This window comes from Quercus lobata, chromosome 12, assembly GCF_001633185.2.
Source record: "Quercus lobata isolate SW786 chromosome 12, ValleyOak3.0 Primary Assembly, whole genome shotgun sequence".
In the NCBI taxonomy this organism is placed as follows: domain Eukaryota; kingdom Viridiplantae; phylum Streptophyta; class Magnoliopsida; order Fagales; family Fagaceae; genus Quercus; species Quercus lobata.
The window spans coordinates 41,321,195-41,337,375 of record NC_044915.1 but is presented as its reverse complement, the minus strand read 5'-3'; the positions used below and the strand labels follow the sequence as shown (position 1 = coordinate 41,337,375).

The following is a 16,181-nucleotide window of genomic DNA, read 5'->3' as shown; positions in this document are numbered from 1 at the left end:
CCAAGACCGAATTCTTATTGGCCCAAATCCGTTACTCACCTTATTACACACCTTAAAACATAAGAAAAAAAATTTGAGTATTTGAAAATTTTGTTAAAAAATTTGGTGCCTATAGATTTCTTGTATAACTTTAAATACTACATTTTAAAATTTCACTAAATCATACTTTTATCAGAATTATCATAAGAAACGGACGTTTTAAGTTGAAACTATCTTAAAAAAATAACAATAATCATACTGTGGGTACTTAAGGCATGCTTGGCAACGTCCTAGGCATGCAAGTAACGTCCTTGGCCGTCCTTGGCATGCTTGCAAAGTCCTAGTCGTCCCACATCGAATAGAAACTCCCCCACTTTCTACCTTATAAGCATTGACGCGAAGGAGTAGTGTACCACTACTTCTTACCACTACTCCTTTGCGTCAATGCTTATAAGGTAGAAAGTGGGGGGGGGGGTTTCTATTCGATATGGGACGACTAGGACGTTGCAAGCATGCTGAAGACGTTACCAAGCATGCCTTAGGTACCCACACATACTTTTATAAAACTTACAATATAAATTGAAACTATGCCAAATAGAAACTAAAATGTAAAATTGATTATATCAAAAGAAAAAGGGTCCAAGGGTGTTTTTGTGTACCTTAAGGTAGTCTTGTCATTTTCATTCTAAAGTTTATATTTCTATTAGTTTTTGTTATTTTTCATTTTGTACATTTATAGTATTCACATTAGTTTACGCAAACTTTGTCTATTTTAACATAAGATTTTTTTTCCTATTTTACATACTCACTTTTTAAAACATTTCATCAAATTATATATTTTACATTATATTTCTTTAAAATATCAAATTTAGTAAAAAAAATATCATTTTTCACATGCAACAAATATCATACGCTCTCTTCTATCATTCTCAAAATACATAAAGAAAAAAAAAAAAAAAGTGTCGGCGAAAGTTTAGTAAATTTACACGGTTACCGTAAATTTGTAACAACTATATATTTTTACACAACTTTATATAAACTAATGTGGATAAATTTTGAATATAATTAGCTAAAATGTAGTACTTTTTCTATTAGAACATTCATAACAGTGGAGTTATTTTTTTAGTTATTTGACATCTCAAAAAACTACTTTATCTATTTTTTTAGCTAGATTTTGGGTATAATTAGCTAAAAGATATTACTTTTTTCTATCATACAAGCATGAACAAAAACCTATTCATCCATTTTATTTCCAAAAATAAATAAATAAATAAATAAAATAAAATAAAAAAACAAAAAGGTAAGAACACAACAGCAACATATCATATAGTTTCACGGATACAGATGGCTTTTGCTTTTTATTATATTCTGTCTGTATACTCTACATTTTACTGTCTCATCACCACTGAGTCCATATATTTTCTGACTGTTTCTTCTCATTTCCTTCTCTCTCTCTCTCTCTCTCTCTACAATGGCTCATCTCTTCAGAGACTTGTCTCTGGGCCACTCCAAGAGAGAGATGACTCCGCCGCCAATTCAACCACCAATTCCGCCACCAATAATGCCTGCCAAACCCACGGCCCCCGATCTCCCTTCCCCACTCGGCCAACTCGCCACCACCCAACTCACCGATTCCGACCTCCGCCTCACCGCCTACGAGATCTTCGTCGCCGTCTGCCGTACCTCCACCGCAAAACCCCTCAGCTTCGTCTCCTCCTCCAACAACTTCAACAACGGCGCCAGCAATTCCGACTCGCCGAGTTCGGGTCCGGGTCACCATTCGCCCAACTCGCCCGGGTTACAGCGATCCATCACTTCCACCGCAGCTAGTAAAGTCAAGAAAGCTTTCGGACTCAAGTCCCCTAAGAAAAGCCCCGGGTCGGGGTCGGGTTCGGGTTCGGGTCACGGCAAGCCGAGGAGGCCCTTGACCGTTGGAGAGCTTATGAGAACTCAAATGGGTGTCTCTGAGGCTATGGATTCCAGAGTTCGTAGAGCTCTTCTCAGAATCGTTGCTAGTCAGGTCTTTTTGCTTTTCGATTCGTTGATCTAACTTTTCTGCTTTTGAATTACTCAATTTTAGTCTTTTCTGATTGTTAGTTCTATTAAATTTTAACCCATTTGATAAAGTTTGGAATTTTGGTTGAATGTTTTATTGGGTTTATGCTAATTGTTGTTTGATCTGATGGAATTGAGTTTATATGGATCATGATAAATTTTTGGATATTCTATTCAATTTTTGATATTTGGGTTTCAAATACATTTCCTTATTGGATTGTCTCCTATAGTTCTGGATATAATTATTGACTACTTTTGAAAGTTTTGAGCTTTTGTTACTATGCTACAATGTGGTTTCAGTGTTGGATAAACAACTATAACCGTTGTTGCATTTAAGTAATCGGCTTTTCATGGCCTTGTTTTCGTGTTTTGGTGACAGGTTGGAAGGAGAATTGAATCAGTAGTAGTTCCATTAGAGCTATTACAGCAGCTCAAGCTTTCGGACTTTACTGATCATGAAGAATATGATGCGTGGCAAAAGAGGACTCTGAGAGTTCTTGAGGCTGGTCTAATTTTGCATCCCCAAATGCCATTGGATAAGTCAAATTCTGCTGCACAGCGGCTGCGGCAACTTATTCGTGGGGCTTTGGATAGACCCATTGAAACTGGGAAGAATAATGAATCGCTGCAAGTCCTTCGTAGTGCTGTTACGGCTCTTGCTAGCAGATCATCTGAAGGTTCTATCTATGAGACATGCCACTGGGCAGATGGATTTCCGCTGAATCTCCGGCTCTATGAAATGCTTCTAGAAGCTTGCTTTGATGCTAATGACGAAACGTCTATTGCTGATGAAGTTGATGAGCTAATGGAACACATTAAGAAGACCTGGGTAATTCTTGGAATAAACCAAATATTCCATAACATTTGCTTCACGTGGATTTTATTTCACCGTTTTGTTGCAACTGGCCAAGTTGAGATGGACCTGCTGTATGCAGCTGATGCTCAGCTTGCAGAAGTTGCAAAAGATGCAAAAATAACAAAGGATCCAGAGTACTCCAAGGTCTTGAGTTCTACATTGAGTTCGATATTGGGTTGGGCAGAGAAAAGGCTCCTTGCATATCATGATACTTTTGATGCTGGAAATATCGATTCCATGCAGGGCATTGTGTCTCTGGGGGTATCAGCTGCTAGGATTTTGGTTGAAGATATATCTAATGAGTATCGCAGAAAAAGGAAAGGTGAAGTTGATGTGGCTCGCAACAGGATTGACACTTACATCAGGTCATCAATACGCACAGCTTTTGCACAGGCAAGTCCATACAGTCTGCATCTCATCCCCACCCCCCCCCCCCCCTCTTTTATTAAGAGGGTCTAAAATGTGATACGGTGGGGATTTTGCATTGTTAGTAGACCCTATGTTATTTACATTGCATGTATAAAGAATTGAATTTGGTAAGCAAGTCTGTTGCAATATGTTGGATGCTTTCTTAATATACCTCCCAAAAAACTTTCAACAAAATAGCATGTGCATTGTTTCATTTTCAGAACATGTAAAATTACAAGACCATAATGCTGTGGGAGAGGTGTCCAAAAAAAAGCAAATATTTGTGCAAGACATTAATTGTCCTAAATTTTTAGATTTTATAACCGTAAAGAACAAATTTTTTTGGGGGCATGATGAGCAACCAACTTTATTATGTCAGTCCCCTATTTACTGAGAGACCATGTATTATATGCTTGACATGTTGACATGTTTATATAACAATCTTAGCATTCTAGTATTCAAGTTAGGTTGTCTGTGTTGCTCAAATTTAGTTCAATACACCTGTATGGCTGTACCTTTCCTCATTTTAAGTTTGAACTCAACCAAGACTCAAGCGGACACTGAACATAGGTTTGGGTGGCATGAATTTTTTATTAGAGAGAGAGAGAGAGAGAGAGAGAGAGAGAGAGAGAGATGAGGATACCTATTGGTTGTGTTATTTCTGCCTGGCAGCAAGCATTTTTTTTACTCATATTTTTGCAGTATATTATTTTGGGTTCTTTTAAGTTGGATGTATCACCTGAAATAATGTTTGAATTTTTATTATATAGCGAATGGAAAAGGCAGACTCTAGCAGGAGAGCATCCAAAAACCAGCCAAATCCTCTTCCTGTGCTGGCCATCCTTGCTAAGGATGTTGGTGAGCTGGCAAGTAATGAGAAGAAGGTGTTCAGTCCAATATTGAAGATATGGCATCCTTTAGCAGCTGGGGTGGCTGTAGCCACCCTTCATGCTTGCTATGGGAATGAGCTAAAACAATTTGTATCAGGTATAATGGAGTTGACACCAGATGCAGTTCAAGTGTTGAGGGCTGCAGATAAGCTGGAGAAGGATCTTGTGCAGATAGCTGTGGAAGATTCGGTGGACAGTGATGATGGGGGGAAGGCAATAATCCGTGAGATGCCTCCTTATGAGGCTGAAGCTGCTATTGCCAATCTGGTGAAAGGGTGGATGAAAACAAGATTAGACACACTGAAGGAATGGGTTGATAGGAATCTGCAACAAGAGGTGTGCACTCATTATTCATTTGAGGATATGTTCACTCTATTGATGCATTGTTATTGAAGTTTGTCATCATGACTAATTAGTAATTATACTGGGTCTTTTATTTTTAATAAGTTACACGCCCTATGGGTTATGAACCCGCAACCGTACTCTCTCTACACCTTTTGGGAGGAGGAAGTGCCATTTGAGTCACAGCTCATTGGCAATTATATTGGATCCTATTGTGGGCTCATGGGCAAATGTATTGCAGCTGGATAAGAAGCGTCTCAGTCCCCCCCCACCCCCTTTTTTTTCCATCTTTATATTTTCTATTCATTGTAGTATAAGTGAAAAGCTTGACTTGTTTTATATGTGTGGTTGCACGCATAGAATTTATCTAACATCATACCAGTTATGATATCAAGTTTCCTTGGGTGGAATTTCCTAAATATTTTGGGGTTCAAGTGATAGCCCAGTGGTACTAGCAGTCTAGCACTATCTGTGGTACCTAATGCCTGTGGTTTGTCCATCCCCCACAATTATTATTATTATTTATAAATAAATAAAAATGAATATCCTGAATATTTTGAACACAACATTTGTCAAATCTTGTGACAAACATTGGTTACTTGACCATGCTAAATGCCCTTTCTTATTATGCATCCTTTATTGCAGATAAACAATTAAAGATGGACACTAATAATTCTGTTATAAAAATGAACAATTATCTCAAATTAGGGAAATACACAACCCATGCACCAACATGGGAGTGAATCCATGATCTTACCCTCCATCTGTCACTTGTGAGGGGAGCAGATGGCATTTGGTCCAGGGACCATTGGCAAATGAACAAAGATCTTTATCATCTTTCCTTCACCTAACCTTGTTCATTATGATATTTAGGTCTGGAATCCAAGAGCAAACCAAGAAGGATTTGCTCCATCTGCTGTTGAAGTTTTGCGAATTCTAGATGAAACTTTGGTTGCATTCTTTCAGTTGCCAATACCAATGCATCCTGCATTGCTTCCTGACTTGATGGCTGGTCTTGACAGATGTGTTCAATACTACATAACCAAGGCAAAATCAGGCTGTGGTAAGTGCTTTCACAAATCTCAAATTATGAACATATAGCTTCAGATGCGTGATATATGTGGTAATCATCACTCTTTATTTTGAAATCAGGGTCACGAACTACGTTTGTTCCCACCATGCCATCATTAACCAGATGTACTGTAGGATCAAAGTTTGGCAGCTTTGGGAAGAAGAAAGAAAAAACACCAAATTCTCAGAAGAGAAATCCTCAGGTTGCAACAGTGAATGGTGATAACTCCTTTGGGATATCTCAGCTATGTGTTCGTATAAACACTTTGCAACAAATCCGAACTGAGTTGGAAGCCTTGGAGAAGAGGATAATCACTTATCTCAGGAATTCTGAATCTGCTCATGCAGAGGACTTTTCTAATGGTTTAGGAAAGAAATTTGAGCTTTCACCAGTTGCTTGTGTGGAAGGAGTTCAGCAACTGTGTGAGGCTGTGGCTTATAGAATTGTTTTCCATGATTTAAGTCATGTTCTATGGGATGGTTTATACATTGGAGAGCCATCGTCTTCTAGGATTGAGCCTTTTATTCAGGAACTTGAGAAAAACTTGATGATCATTTCAGACACTGTGCATGAAAGAGTTCGAACACGGATGATTACTGACATAATGAGAGCATCCTTTGATGGGTTCTTGCTGGTGTTGCTTGCTGGAGGCCCCTCCCGTGCTTTCTCCCGGCAAGACTCTCAGATAATAGAGGATGATTACAGATCTCTCAAAGATCTATTCTTGGCTGGTGGGGATGGCTTGCCTTCTGAGTTGATAGACAAGTTTTCTCCTATGGTGACAGGTGTGCTTCCACTTTTCCGAACCGATACTGAGAGCCTCATTGAGCGGTTTAGACGTGTGACCTTGGAGACATATGGCTCTTCTGCCAGGTCCAAACTTCCATTACCTCCAACTTCTGGGAATTGGAACCCAACTGAACCAAACACACTTCTACGTGTTTTGTGCTACAGGAATGATGAAGCAGCTACGAGGTTTCTAAAGAAGACTTATAATTTGCCTAAAAAGCTGTGAGAAACTTGGCTGCGGTGCATGGGCATGGAAACTAGGGAAATCTCTTCTTGCATTGGTACTGCATTTGCAGAACCTACTCGTAGTTCTGCTTGTATTTAGTAAAGATGGCCCAATTGAGAGGGCTCCTTATTTTCATGGGTGGGTGAGCTTTAGGTGCCTTAAGAAATAGCAGTGATCTTTGTATATTACATTCCAAGCGTCTTGGTTTACTTTGGCCACCATTTGTGACGATTCAAAGTCCAAGTAGAGACAAAAAGAGTGCGGAACTTCCAAGAGGCTTGCTTGTGAAGAATAGTGGATATTCTTTGAGATTCATATTCATCGTATAAAGCCATGAGATTCCTTCGATGATATTCTTGTCTGTTCCATACCGCAATCTGCAGCAAATTTTTTTCCCACTAGTGGTTCTTTCCTCTTCCTAAATCTTCCCCCCATTCTTTTGTTTTTGCTGCCCCCCTCTTTTGGTTGAATTTCATTGTAGTGGCTTGTAGGCCTTACCGGTACAAGGCATAGTATAGCATTATTGTTTTCATACAAGTACTGGTATTTGTTATTAGTATGTATTATAAACCAGGCTGCTCTTATTGCAGTCAGATTTATATTCAGTGTGTATACTGTGTGCGCTAGTTTGTATATGATCGACTCTAGATTATTCTTTTGGTGCATCTCGAGGAGTATTTACTTTGCAATGCCTAAGTTGTGATAACTTCATTCTAGCTTCCATCATGTTCGAACTAGTGTAGAAAGAAGATTATTCAGAGGTTACATCAGATACTGACTGGAATTTCAGTCTATTGCCTTTTAAAGAATTGAAATACTGATCAATAAATAGATAATGTGACAGGCTCCTGTTTATACTTTCTCATGAATGATTCTACTACTATAAACGTACATTGAAATTCATTCCAAATGATTTTTTAGCGGTCACACCCCACTCAAAAACCCAATAAATATGGGGCCTCTAAGCTATCGGAGTATGTTCTCTGAATTCCGTTACACTGTTACTTTGAGCTTAATTCTGTTCAGATATTTACTAAAGCAACAGAATGGTTAACATACAAATAAACATCAAGGCAGGAAAACCTAACCAGTGCTCTGTCTCTCTCTTGGTTGCAATCCTAGACAAAATTTGCTAATAAGCGCTTTGCAACTGCCCTTCTCATGTGATATGTGGATGCATCAGTTGACTATCATGCCAATTTACAACATATGCGACTGTCAAAAACCTTTTGCAACATAATGATCTTCAGCTTCTCTAAACTTTTTGTTAAGACTGCTTGTCATGCTATGTTCAGCAGAACACATTGAAACAGCCATCCTACATGCTGTCCAACAGCCCCAGTACCGAAATGGCAAGCTGGTTATGCAGAAAGTAGGCCCCATCATTCTTCCAGGATAGCACGTCCAAGGTTTGTAGCAAGAGCCAGCCTCACAGAGCTTAAGGCCTGTTTCGGCAAGTCAGCTTCAATGAAATCTGGACGCAGCCTCGCCATGGATAACTCTTGCAGTTTATTCAACAAAAGGTTGGTCTGTGAGACATTTAGCAGAGGACGCTCCTGCCAACTGAGAAGCTTCAACTGCACAAAAGAATTAGAATAAGTCAATAATAGTACAGGCCTGTATAGATTATACCTTAAATCTAAAATATCTTTTTGCCACATAATCCTTTACAAATACAAGTTGGGGCATCTCATATTAGTAATGTGCTTCATTGGACCTAGATATAATGAAAAGTGAATAATAAGGATCAGCTATGCCATTTCCTATATGTGTTCACAGATTTGATTCAAGTCAAAGGAATGAAAAAAACAAAGGTAGAGGAAAGCCTAAATTTACTTTGGAAGGAGGTGATAGAAAGTGTGATTTTAGATGGAATAAAATGCAGAGAGGAATAGATGGGACCAAACCCAATTATCTGTCAATGATCTATAGCTGAAATCAAATTTTGGCCTTTAGACTTTATTATTGTTGTTGTATCTATTGCAAAGACTATAACTTGCAGAAAGAGAAAGTCTTAATTTAGCAATCACTAACCCTTGAGGCTTGTACCGTATGAGAACTTACCGAGTCAAATAGAAGAGGCAGCCAAAAACGCTGAGGTGTTGATGGGTTTTTCATAAGCTACAAAATCAAGATAAAAGAAATGATCAAAAATCAAATCTAAAAAGAAATTACAGGTGCTGAATACTGAGGTGTTGAACGGTTTCATAAGCTACAGAATCATTATAAAAGAAATTATTAAAAAGATTGGAAACCCTCACTCAGTAGATAGCAAAAGAACAAGCATTACTCTATAATGGGAGATGACAAATCAAATCCCAAAACATTTGCCACCATGGGGGGGTCCTCTATATATGATGGACCGGTAGATTGATAATTTAGTTTGTTTTGAGGGCACAAATGTTGACCGCTTAATTTGGAAGAGCTTGAATACAACAAACTAAAAACTATAGAGGACGGCAACTAATAAAAAACGTAGAAGTAACACCTACCGATATAAGCGATTCTACAGCTTGCCGAGCCGCATCATTAGTTTTTCCATCATTAACCTGCTTTAGGGATTTTTTGAAATCCCTGTACCTGTGATGCATTTAAGGATTAGACCAGAAAAAGACTGGAGAAAAAATGATGAAGAAAACCACTGCTCAAAGAATGCATATATGAGAAAAATCCTACTTGTGCAGAAACTCTAAACCGCCAGCAGTCTTAGATTCAGAACCCAATAATTCAATCAAACCTTCCCATTGCTGCACGGACGAATAATAGACAACATGAGTTTCATCAAGTAATTTAATTAGAATCAAGACTTCATGGTTTTGCAGGAGGCTTTAAGTATCAAAGGATGTAAACAAAAATATAACAGAAATCCCAGGTTGCCTGACTTAACGGAATCATAAGATATACACCTTGAAACTTTCATCAGAGATCGACTTTCCAACAGAATCAAACAACTGCTGAGCAATCCTATTAAGACGAACTTCATCGCGGGCTTGCTGAAGCCAAAATACTCCAGAACCTTTCCTACCATGCTTCCAGTGGTATACTCCAGCAATCTACACATTGAAAATCTTTAACAAGAATTCCACATAAAGATAATTTCTGGCAACTCTTTCAAAAATGTAACTTTGAAAGAACACGGAGATAATCTTTACCAAACTCCATGCTGCATAATTCCAACACAGCATGCAGTGCATTCCCTATAATCATATATAGTACAAGCATGCTACACCAAATAATATATACCTTCATAATGTTTGAACTAACACTGTCAAGTTCATACAGACGGCATATCTCTATAATCTGCATAAAAATATATGCAACTTGAATCAGTCACAAATATCTCCGTTAAATTATAGGACACTAAAATCCAAAAAACCTTACATTGAAAGGTGAATTAATTACCTTAAGCAGTACTTGATTATTTTGAACAGGTTGCTTGCTCAATAAAATCTCTAGCAAACCCATTCCCTGCTTTATGCATGATGCCAAATAAATTGGAGCTATCTGAAGACATAGGAGCATCAAACTTTATGAGGATTACTTGAGATGAGCACATACACTAGTTCAAATAAATAATAATAATAATAAAAAAATAATAATAAAAAAAAACAAAACAAAACAAAAAGCACCTAAGAAGAGATACTGATAGACATGTTGATTAACAGCCAACCACAAGTCAACTTTTACAATTCATACACACACATGCGTGCAAAAATTAAAAAGATATGATATTTTACAAGGTGCAATCTAGAATATGTTAGTGTGGATTACTTGATATAAGCATATAGGGGCACGAAACTTTATAAGCATTACTTGAGATGAGAAAAACACACATTAGTTCAAATATCAAAAAGCACCTAAGTAGAGATACTGATAGACCTGTTGATTAATAGCTAGGCACAAGTCAACTTCCAACAGTTCATATGCACACAGAAAGAAAAAGAACTTCATATTTACAAGGCACAGTCTGGAATAAGAAAGTGACCCTTAGAGATGGCACTAAAAATCTATTGAAACTACTGAACACTGGGTAGCACAAAGGCAATTATGGTTGGAAGGGTATGATATCATAAGGAACAAGATACAACATTTCATGGAATTGACGATGAAAATGTCTTAAAAATTTTCTTGAAATAAAGAATTTGATATAATCATTTAAAAAAAAAATTATGACCATGTTAATTTGCCACATAATTAATTTTGAAAACTATTAATTTTATCAAATAATTTAAATAATAGCGTCATTGGGCCAAATGAGGAATAAAAGCTTCAAATGGCCAATTCGGTTGTATATAAAATTTCCTCAGTCATCAGGAAAACATAATTGGTTACCAATTCCTTTGGACAGTATCGTAAAAGTGATTCTCAAAATGATATATATTAAAAGGTAATAATCTAGTTGCCATTATAAGTCATACTTCAACTATGACAGTATTGTCAATCTATCCAAGTCCCTTGTACTCACTTGCCAAGTCAATGAATGTGAAGATAGAACTTGAGCATAGACAAGCCGATGGAGTTCCTCTATGCTGATTCCCCCCAAGTTATCATGCTCTTCACATAAAAGAGTTTCTGCTTGATCACTCTCAGCAGTCAACAACTCTATGGCATGGGCAACCATCCTATTGATAAGTGACATATAACGTTACATTAAAAAATCTCAAAAATAAAACAGAAGCATGTTGAAGTTTTATTTCGTTTAGCAATCTATAATTCCTAACTTCAAGTTAAATAAAAGGGGAAAAATAATGGCACCTCCAATCATGGCTTTATATATAAAAAATTAGAAAGAGAAGATAAAGTCATAACTCACCAAGGGCCAAATTCTCTGGAGCATTCTGCTAAGACAACCTGATTTTAAAAAGTCCGATAGAGTTTAAGAGAGCGTGAAAGGCAAAAGGAAAAAGAACATTGAAATTTATAGAGATTGTTTAGTACCATTATCTTATTAACATAAAGAACATTGAAATTTATAGAGATTGTATAGTACCGTTATCTTATTAACATTACTCACCTCAGTATTTTCTCCTAGAATTCCAATAATTAATCCTAACAACCCATGGGAACCAGACATTGGTTTGAACTGCATGCATTTCTGCGCCACATTATACATGCTTTCTAAACCCTGATTCAAGACAAGAAATTAGTAGACACTTCAGACTCCAACAAACAGACAAAAAATTAATAGCAAGACAATAGAAACACAGATAATAAAATTTTATTTATGTCCAGACAAACAAATCAGAATAGTAATGAGCATTACCGCAGTGAAAGGCCTTATGTATAGAAAGTGAGAAATAAACAACTCTATCCAATGACACGTTGCGGTGCAGAGACTGTTAGTATTTCCCAGCATGAGTTGTAGCATATTTCTCAAACCCTCCCTGGTCTGGTGGTGACCACAGCGAACCCAATATGCACTACAGTCCAGCTTAGTAATTTGTGCCCTCCATTTCTCCCAAGCCTATGTAATGAAAAAGATATTAAGTTTTTTTTATTTATTTTTTATTTTTTTATTTTTTTAATGAAGGAAGAAAAATCTCAAAAACCAGAAAGAATGATTCATATTTGGCACACTAAAACATACCTTGACAAAATCAGGCTTGGCTTTATAGCATTCACCTAATCTTCCAGATTCCAGTTCAGGACGCAGCCGTGGCATTTTTGAAATAAGAACAGCAACTGCCTCTACCAGTCCATTTTCTGTCTGTTTAATTACATGCAGGACAGAGATGAGATAAGTCAAGAGTGGGACAAAAAATCCAATTGTTGCAGTATCATCACTAACTTCTGGACATAAATCATAGATATAGTTAAAAAGGACCATCAAATGACCCACATTTATCTAAATTTGTTTGGCTAAGTACAGCACAAATTTTACAAGTTCCCAGGTTTTAATAAACCCATTTACCAATCAAATGGTTGTTTGCATTATTGTCTAGGAGATAACCACTAAAAGAAAAAAGAATCATTTTGAGGATGCATTCCCCTACTTTCTCTTGTATGAAGGATTTCTAATATGCGGTCTCTCTTTTTTTCATTCATTAAAATATCAACTATCTCCTCAAGAAGTACAATAGGTTGCTTATAAAGGGATTACTAAACCCTAGTTCTAATTCGCGTAGGAAACCCTAATTGCCTTATTGCAAAAAAAACCTTCCTTCCAAATTAAAATCCTAACAACCTAATAAACTACTAGTACCTAAAACATATAAATAAAACTGACTTGCAAACATAAATAATTTTAAATAAAAATCTTCTTGTGTCTCCCGCATCATATATATATATTGGTGGAGTTGAGTTAGAAATCCTAATCTACCTTATAATGCTCCCCCTAGAGCTTGAACCTGTGATCCACTTGTACATATATTAAAACATACTATTATACTCAATAAGTCATAGTAAATTTATCAAACCTCACGATTGTTTATCTGATCTAGTTGATAAGACCCATGCAATCGCAACATTTTCACCTGCATGAAAACAAACAGCATATATCTAGTCCTTTGGCACCATAAAATGTAAAGCACAACAAAGTAAATTAATAAAGACAAGACTGTACAAATAAGAAAAAGATGGGGAAAAGAGGACTTGACTAACCACAATATCTAGCCAGCCAACTGCAAGTGCTGATGATATTACTTCCCAGTATTTAGGATTATCCTCAATGACCTGCATAGAAGAATATCATAAAATTTCCAACCTTCCTAGAGAAACTAAATAATAAAACAATTTTTTTGATAAGTAAAAATAAAATATTACCAGTAAGAGAACTTAAAAATAACAGGTAAACAGTCAAAATGGTATGCCGCAGAAGTAATTTCATAATTAACATCCTTGCGCCAACAAAGTTTGCATTCAATTTAAAAAAAAAAAAAAAAAAAAAAAAAAAAAAAAAAAAAAAAAAAAAAACACCCTACTTTTGATAGCCACTCTAAAAACTAGTAACAATAATTTGATAGCAAAATGTTCTGCAACCCAGCTAAATATGTATGAACCATGGTGAAGTCTCATGTGATAAAAGATCATGAGAATGAACAAAATGGAAAGAACAGAATAGTGTCAAACCTGTAAAGTAACAAGCTCTTCCTGAAAATCCACAAGTTTTGAATGGATTGTTGCTTGTGTAGAGGAGAGGAGACAATCGTAATCCTGCCAAAAGATGGCACCATTAGAATGACAGAGCCACAAATGATCACCACTAAGGAAAGAATGGCAAAATGTACTTAATCAACAGATCGAGAGTGGAAGAAAGATCCTTACAGCTAACCAATCAACAAGCCGCTCAGGTAGCCATGATTGAGATTGCTTGTCTGCATAAAATATTTCCATCAGCTCCCACGCAGCTTTCAAACTGGTTGGCTCCTCAACATTCTACATAAATGTTTTTTAAATTGAGTTTCAAAGTTATAATTCTAATGTTGAACCCATGTCCATTAGTACACAGTCAAAGAGCCCCAACATCAAGATTTGCAGATTCACCTTTAAAACAGTCTTTGGGTCATCAATCAACGGACTAGCAAGCGACTTAGGATTGCCCAGAAGTGCCTTTATGTCCCTGCTATACTCCATCACATACTCCCACCTGGTTTTCGCAGAAAGAGTCAAATACCATATAGTAAACACAAAATTCTATGAAGAAACAGTATATGTATCAGAAATCCTCAAATGAATAAGGCATCCACTTCTCTACAGAAAAGCTCCCAATGTTACCTATGAAAAGAATAGCTCCCAATGTTGTTAACAGTTTAACACATTCAACTATTGCTCCAGCAAAATACAGTGAAGGGCATTCTCAAATTGAATGAATTTGCTATTTAAATGGAATGGATTCAAATTGAACAGCCAGAAAAATCATATTTCAGCCTTCTTAATATATTGAAAATCATTGTAAGCTTCAAACAAATAACAAAATCTAAGTAAAGCAAAATTGAAAACATACATAACAACAACAAGACCAATACTAAGAGCTTCAAAATTCTTAAATTTCTTTATGTGAATTCCTCGTTGCTCAAAAAAAAAAAATTAAAGCAATATTTAAACTTTTCTTTTGCTTTTGCATCTTTCTGCTCAGCTTTCTAGGCAACCAAACATATTCAAACAAAAGCAAAAACAAACAAATTCCTCAAAATTCCTCACCACTCAAAGTGATACGGCGACGAGATCTTCGACATGGTCGCGAGCGAGTTCCTCCGGCTCTGAAGAAGCGCGAACGGCGAGACCGAACCGTACGCGATTTTCCGGAACTGCGCGTCGCCGATATCTCCATCTCCGTCGGTGAGCTTCACCTCGATCACCTTCCCACCGACCTCGACGGCGCCGTTGGAGTCGTCGCCGGAGGGCTGACTAAAGAACGATACTCGGAGGGCGTTGCCTCTGGCCCACGAGATAGCAATGCGAGCGAGTGGGGGCTTGAGGCCGTGGTGGAGCGGGTAGACGGAGGGGCTTCGGGCCTCTGGAGATAACGGGACGAGAGCTCCGGTGCCGGATACGGAGGCTCCGTCGCCGGTGCCTGAGGTTACACCGGGCATTGTGGACGGAGAAGCTGAGAGTCGGAGTGTATGAGAGTGTTCTAGGGTTTTGGGAGGGTTTGCGAAGAGTGTGTGGAGAGACTCTTGGGCATGCTAACGTGCACAAGGGGCACGACTGAAGAGTGAAGGGTCCAAAACACCTTTTTTTTTTTTTTTTTTGAGGAAAATATGGGTTCAATTCAATGTGTATAATCCATAACTTTGATTGGGAATATATATATATATATATTTTTTTTTTTTTTGATAAATAAAAATGGGGATTTATGGTTATATTACACCCCCAGGTAGGGCACCAGACGAACCATATTTATAGTTGTTGCCTGTGCGGGATTTTAACCCCACTAAGGATGCCCACCAACAAACTCTTGTGGGCAGCGGGACTCGAACCTAAGTGTGTTGCATGAAGTGTCCGAGCCTTACCCACTCAGCCAAGCCCCCTTTGGCGATTGGGAAAAATAATTGTTAGATTATATTATATGCTTTTATTCTCTTTACTTGCAAAATCTCAAGATGGACTAAGATTAATAACTATCTCATTATAAGAATAATTAATATTTAAACCTTTTTATCTTTTAAAAATATATACAAAACGTGAGTTTGTGAATAATTGTAAAATCTGATGTTCACATTATTAAGAGAAGTGAAAATTAATCCATCAATTGAATTTTCAAAATATTAATCTTATATAAAATCTCATATGTTTGATTATTTCTCATGAAAATTGAACCACCTTCTTTTTTTTTTTTTTTTTAAGACTGAACAACCTTCTAACTCTTCACTTATCCATATTTGTAATTGTCAAAGCCTCACTAAACTATCCCTATAAGCTTATTTATCTTTCTTATAATATTCATTGTTAATCAAAGCACTGTACACATCATCATTTAATCTCATAATTTCCATACAAAAATGTAGTATTAATCCTCATAAAAAAATGTGGTAATAAGATTTTAGAAAGAAAAAAAAATGCGCTAATAAGATATTCATATATATCAAGTAGTGAGTTTAATAGCAAATTCTCATCCCTAATATC

At 36.9% G+C, this 16,181-nt stretch overlaps 2 protein-coding genes across 3 annotated transcripts; one reads left to right on the top strand and one right to left on the bottom strand.

Annotated features, from left to right (window-relative positions):
* The first annotated feature begins 1,357 nt into the window (after positions 1-1,357).
* LOC115971776 (protein unc-13 homolog) lies at positions 1,358-7,282 on the top strand. The gene is made up of 5 exons (XM_031091804.1): positions 1,358-1,999; positions 2,414-3,283; positions 4,069-4,524; positions 5,404-5,593; positions 5,683-7,282. Exons 1-5 carry the CDS (start codon positions 1,451-1,453, stop codon positions 6,615-6,617), a joined length of 3,000 nt encoding a protein of 999 aa, XP_030947664.1. The 5' UTR covers positions 1,358-1,450; the 3' UTR covers positions 6,618-7,282.
* A 110-nt stretch (positions 7,283-7,392) lies between these two features.
* On the bottom strand, positions 7,393-15,314 carry LOC115971777 (nuclear pore complex protein NUP85). Of its 2 annotated transcripts, none has more exons than XM_031091805.1 (18): positions 14,757-15,314; positions 14,100-14,202; positions 13,881-13,991; positions 13,686-13,769; positions 13,218-13,289; positions 13,034-13,090; positions 12,205-12,324; positions 11,881-12,081; positions 11,632-11,742; positions 11,431-11,468; positions 11,083-11,239; positions 10,020-10,121; positions 9,861-9,917; positions 9,524-9,670; positions 9,294-9,364; positions 9,110-9,197; positions 8,652-8,738; positions 7,393-8,194 (listed from the first exon to the last, which is right to left on the bottom strand). In XM_031091805.1, exons 1-18 carry the CDS (start codon positions 15,146-15,148, stop codon positions 8,000-8,002), a joined length of 2,193 nt encoding a protein of 730 aa, XP_030947665.1. In that variant the 5' UTR covers positions 15,149-15,314; the 3' UTR covers positions 7,393-7,999. The 2 variants fall into 2 exon arrangements, with proteins under 2 accessions (XP_030947665.1, XP_030947666.1); XM_031091806.1 differs by having other exon boundaries at positions 8,682-8,738; positions 14,757-15,313.
* Between the last annotated feature and the right edge of the window lie 867 nt (positions 15,315-16,181).

Coding starts and splice junctions, on each gene's coding strand:
- LOC115971776 (XM_031091804.1), top strand. CDS start 1,451: ATGGCTCATCTCTTCAGAGACTTGTCTCTGGGCCACTCCAAGAGAGAG. Junction 4,525..5,403: donor ATAGGAATCTGCAACAAGAG/GTGTGCACTCAT, acceptor TATGATATTTAG/GTCTGGAATCCAAGAGCAAA. Junction 5,594..5,682: donor CAAGGCAAAATCAGGCTGTG/GTAAGTGCTTTC, acceptor TTTTGAAATCAG/GGTCACGAACTACGTTTGTT.
- LOC115971777 (XM_031091805.1), bottom strand. CDS start 15,148: ATGCCCGGTGTAACCTCAGGCACCGGCGACGGAGCCTCCGTATCCGGC. Junction 14,203..14,756: donor TCGCCGTATCACTTTGAGTG/GTGAGGAATTTT, acceptor TGCGAAAACCAG/GTGGGAGTATGTGATGGAGT. Junction 13,770..13,880: donor GGCTTGTTGATTGGTTAGCT/GTAAGGATCTTT, acceptor ATCTTTTGGCAG/GATTACGATTGTCTCCTCTC.